The sequence below is a fragment of the Manis pentadactyla genome, chromosome 13 (assembly GCF_030020395.1).
Source record: "Manis pentadactyla isolate mManPen7 chromosome 13, mManPen7.hap1, whole genome shotgun sequence".
Classification (NCBI taxonomy): domain Eukaryota; kingdom Metazoa; phylum Chordata; class Mammalia; order Pholidota; family Manidae; genus Manis; species Manis pentadactyla.
Genome location: NC_080031.1, coordinates 10,108,504 through 10,113,339, shown reverse-complemented (window position 1 = coordinate 10,113,339; position 4,836 = coordinate 10,108,504). Strand labels below are relative to the sequence as shown.

Here is a 4,836-nt window from a genome sequence, read left to right as displayed (position 1 = left end):
TGCCATGCTCTGCAGGCTTCCCCTGGAGTTAGATGTGTCAGGCACCGGATACGGCAGAGTCAAATACCCTCCAAGGATTTCCATTCCTCAGGGAACAAACTCTTGACAAAGAAGCAATTGCAGTTGACATTTCCTGGGTATTTAACTTTTTCCTCCAAAAGGGATTCTTTGTCAATCCTGAATTTATTAATCAATGATAAAGATTTGTTCACAGTATCACATGAGGATTTTTACTTTTTAAACTCAGTTTCTGATCCAAAAGTTTCTTATGGGGATTTGAGGTTCCTGACAAGGTAACTTACCATTAATAGGGCTAGAAATTTTAAATAACAAATTAAAACATTTATTTCCCCATGCAAAAATAAGTTGCAATTTATTACATGTGTAAATAGGTAATACATCTATTTAATTCAAAAGTCAAATCTATATATAATTGGATATTAATGTTATGGGTTACAGATTCAGAATATTGATGCAATATTTGACTTTCTGAGACCATCCCTTAAAAACTCGTCTTGCTAAATTGAATACACAAGGAAAATGTTTTATTATTAGGCTCCTATATTTTATATTAATTTTTATAACATATTTTCACTTAAAAAAAAAGAATGATTGGAAGAATTTTCAGATTTCATCATGATAAACTGGATGGTCCCATCACATGTACTCTTATGAAATATGGTTAGATATGTCAAGTTCAACTCTCTTTGTATGTATTAGATGCACATTTGAATTATCAAGCAAGTTCCTCTTTTTAATCTCAATACAAAGGGTGCACCCATATCAATAAACTGAAATCTTGGGTCTGAGGTGAGGTATCAATATTTTTCACAAGTTTCTCAAAAATTTAATCTGCACAGGAATAACCTTGGTGTCTTGTTCAAATGAAGATTCTGTTTAGGAAATATATATATATTAACAAACTGTCAGGTCGTCCCATTGCTGCTGGACTCTGGACCGCTCTGAGGTACAAGGTTGAAGGTAATCTCTGGTTTTGAATCCCTTCCATCATAATTCTTGCAGACTCATGCAGGGCCCTCATGTCAATGCATCAGAAAACTTTCTTCTGCCTTGAATTGCATGCACTGGCTGCAGGATTCTGGGATGATTACAGGAGAGGACTGTGTGTCTGGAATGCCACTTACGGAGGAGCCAATGAGACTGTTCATTCAGTGGGCTGAGTAACAGAGGTGAGAAGGAGAGCTAGAGCTCCGTGAAGGACAGAAATGGGAAGGACGTAAACAGGCCTTTCCAGAAATGATTCTACAAAAATAATAACTAAGAGAGTCATAGAAGCTATTCTTTCCAGTCTGTCAGGGTATATGGTCTGGTTCCCTGGGGCATGCCAATATTTTATAGAGGCTCTCAAGTCCTAGCAATTCAAGGGTCTACCCACCAGGACTCTTTTTTGTCTGTGCTGCTAGTCCATTTGTGTCTGTTGCATGGTGCCCTGGACTATAAATCACACCCAGGAGCATAGTTGCAATTGTCGTCATTTTCCCTTCTTTTATTGGATTGGTGAAAATTAAATGCAATAAATTTGTGGACTATTTTAAATAAATGTCTACCATCAATGAATGAATGGATAATGCATTAGAAGAGTAGTGAAGATACACACATATTGTCCCATGTTTGGGAGTGACAGGCATACACTGCAACTTGTTATACCAGGTGGATAGTAAAGTACAACATCCAAAGAACATTAATCTGGCAATAATGAGTAGATGGTTTCAACTGGGAAGAGACACATGACAGATGCATACTTAGAATATCATGTAAATCTATAGCTACCAGATGTGAAATGTGCAGAAACAGAAAACAATGTAAGGGAAGGGGTATTTCAAAGTGAAATGGACATGCAATGGCAACTATTTGTAAATTATGGGGCAAACAAGTATGAACCACATAACAGAAGTACAACTTAGCAGGATTTTGAGTTTTCATGAGCACTTGTTTCATATGTAGCTACAGCAACACTGGTGTAAAAATAGGATAATGTTGTTTGGGCTGCTCTTATACTAATTATTGAAAACAAGTATAATAGTTTGAATTTCTTTAATGAGTCTGTATAATAATTATCCACTTTTGTCTTTTTTTCTTTAATCAGCACAGGTTTGAAAGATGGTGATGTTTTGGATTACATCCAATGAAATAAAGGTGAAAATAGCATTGATGATATGTATAGGAAAACAATCATCTGGGAAACTAGGTATGTTATATGCGTAGAAGGAAGTCCTCTAGGAAGTTTTAGACCTGTTCACATTGCCTGGGGCCAAAAAAACACTTTGAATAAAATTGTGGGTCCTGGAGTTTAACTCTCTAGAAGAGATTGTTTATTATATTTGGGAAGAGGGCATTTACTCAAAGTAAAGGAGCTTCTATTTCTTCATCTGTCAAAGGGAAATAATACTAGAGCTTCCCATGAGGGAATAATGTAAATACTAAATAAAAACCATTTCAAATAATGGATACGGTGCTTAATATTTTGTAGAATCACAATAATGTGGCAATTATTATCTTCATTATCATTTTTTCTTGTAGTAGTCTTAAAAATAAAACCAGGGCTCCACAGAATATTACTCAACCATAAAAAAAGAAAGAAATCCTGCCATTTGCAACTAATGGACCTAGACGGTATTATGATAGGTGAAATAAGCCAGGCGGTGAAAGACACGTACCATATGATTTCACTTATGTGGAATCTAAAAGCAAAACAAAAACAAAATAAAATAGACACAGAGAAGTTACCATGGGGGAGGAGCTTAGGCGGTGGGTGTGGTAGGTGAGGGGGATAAAGGGGCACAAAATCTCCATCACAATATAAGTTGGTCATGGGGATGGAAGTGCAATATTGAGAATATACTGACTGGTTCTGTAACATCTTTCGATGTTGACAGATAGTAACTGCAGTGAGGATTTAATAATGTGTGTAACTCTTGAATCACCGTTTGCATACTTGAAACAAATAAAACATTGTGTATCAACTATACTTCAATTTTTAAAATTGAAGCACCCTTTCTACTGTCACGATTTGATTCGTAGTGTTTCTCCATATAGTCACTGTAATACAAATTCAAAACGAGTGGCATGGAGTGCAATATTGGAGGTATGTTAAATGGGAAGTGTCATGGAATTTTCAAAAATTTGACAAATATGCCTAATACATAAAACAAAGGCTTTTTTCCCATATGACATAATGACATTGATTCTATTCATGAACATTCTCTACTGTCCAGTATTTTCTTCAGGGCATATTTGACATCTTTATTCCGCAGGCTGTAGATCATCGGGTTCAGCATGGGCACAATGATGGTGTAAAACACAGAGGACACTTTCCCTTGGTCCATGCTGCTGACTGATGGTGGCTGCAGGTACATGAAGGCTGCAGACCCATAGAAAATAGCAACAGCCAAGATATGGGAGCTGCAGGTGCTGAAGGCTTTAGACCTGCCCTCAGTGGAGCGAATGTGGAGGATGCTGGAGAGGATGAAGATGTATGAAGCAAAGATAGTTAATGCAGGAGTCAGGATGTTAAATGCACTCAGGACTAGAACCAGTAATTCATTGATGTAGATGCTGGAACAGGAGAGCTCCAAGAGTGGAAAGAGATCACAGAAATAATGGTTAATTACATTGGTTTTGCAGAAGAAGAGTCTCATCATAAAGCCTGTATGAATGGTGGATCCAATGATGCCCAAAATATAAACTCCCACTGTGAGCCAGAAGCAGATGTGGTAAGACATGATGGCATTGTAAAGCAAGGGGCGACAGATGGCAACATAGCGGTCGTATGCCATTGCTGCCAACATGTGGCCCTCTGCAATAGCAAAAATGATGAAGAAATAGAGCTGAGCCATGCATTCAGGGTAGGAGATGGTGTTCTTCTCTGTCACAAAGTTCACCAGCATTTTGGGGGTAACGACAGTGGAATGGCAGAGGTCAATGAAGGACAAGCTGCTGAGGAAGTAGTACATGGGGGTGTGCAGGTGAGAACTGAGCCCAATCAGCGTGATCATGCCCAGGTTGCCCACCACCGTGACCACGTAGATTCCTAGGAAGAGGAGGAAGAGGGGCAGCTGGAACTCTGGCTGCTGCGTTAGCCCAGCGAGGATGAACTCGGTCACCAGGGAGTGATTTCCAGGATCCATTATCCTCCAGCAGGTCCTAAGTTTAAAGAAGAGTCAGTGAGCGCATGTGTGGAGGTGTATTTGAGGTCTGCACATATATATGTGGAACTGTTATTAGGGGGTGTAATTCTGTGAAGACCCTGATGTTATTGCTCTTCAGAGGTGATTCGTAACGCAGGGATCTCTCACGTCTCTCTTGCTATTCTGGGACAATCAATGATTCTGGTGAACGAGAGAAGAAATTACAGACTTCAAGAACCCTATACTTAAGATATTCATTACTTGTTTTTATTATTTTGCAAATAATCCAATTAAAAAATGGGCAGAGGACCTGAACAGACACTTCTCCAACGAAGAAATCCAGATGGCCAACAGGCACATGAAAAGATCCTTCACATCACTAATCATCAGAGATATTCATTACTTTTTAAAAGAAAACACCAGTGTCCAAATTTTTTAAGTCAGTGTGAAAGACCATTCCTGTTATTTCTGAGGACTCTCTTCTTTCCTTTCATGTTCATAATGATTGAGCACAGCAAATGGCATATTTTTTTTCACTTGGAATAAGTGATAGTAGTGTTTGCTTTCTATAATTTATAAACAAAACATTCATACATCTTTGGAAAGTAGTTATACTGGCCTGAGCTACTTTCCTTACTAATATCCCAAGTTAAAATACCTGTCAGGATGGGCAACTACCAGTATCTTT

The 4,836-nt window shown here is 38.3% G+C and overlaps 1 protein-coding gene across 1 annotated transcript; it reads right to left on the bottom strand.

The window, feature by feature from the left end:
* Positions 1-3,212: 3,212 nt before the first annotated feature.
* LOC118934567 (putative olfactory receptor 8G3) lies at positions 3,213-4,196 on the bottom strand. Its single transcript, XM_057490366.1, has one exon. It carries the CDS (start codon positions 4,146-4,148, stop codon positions 3,213-3,215), a length of 936 nt encoding a protein of 311 aa, XP_057346349.1. The 5' UTR covers positions 4,149-4,196.
* Positions 4,197-4,836: the final 640 nt, after the last annotated feature.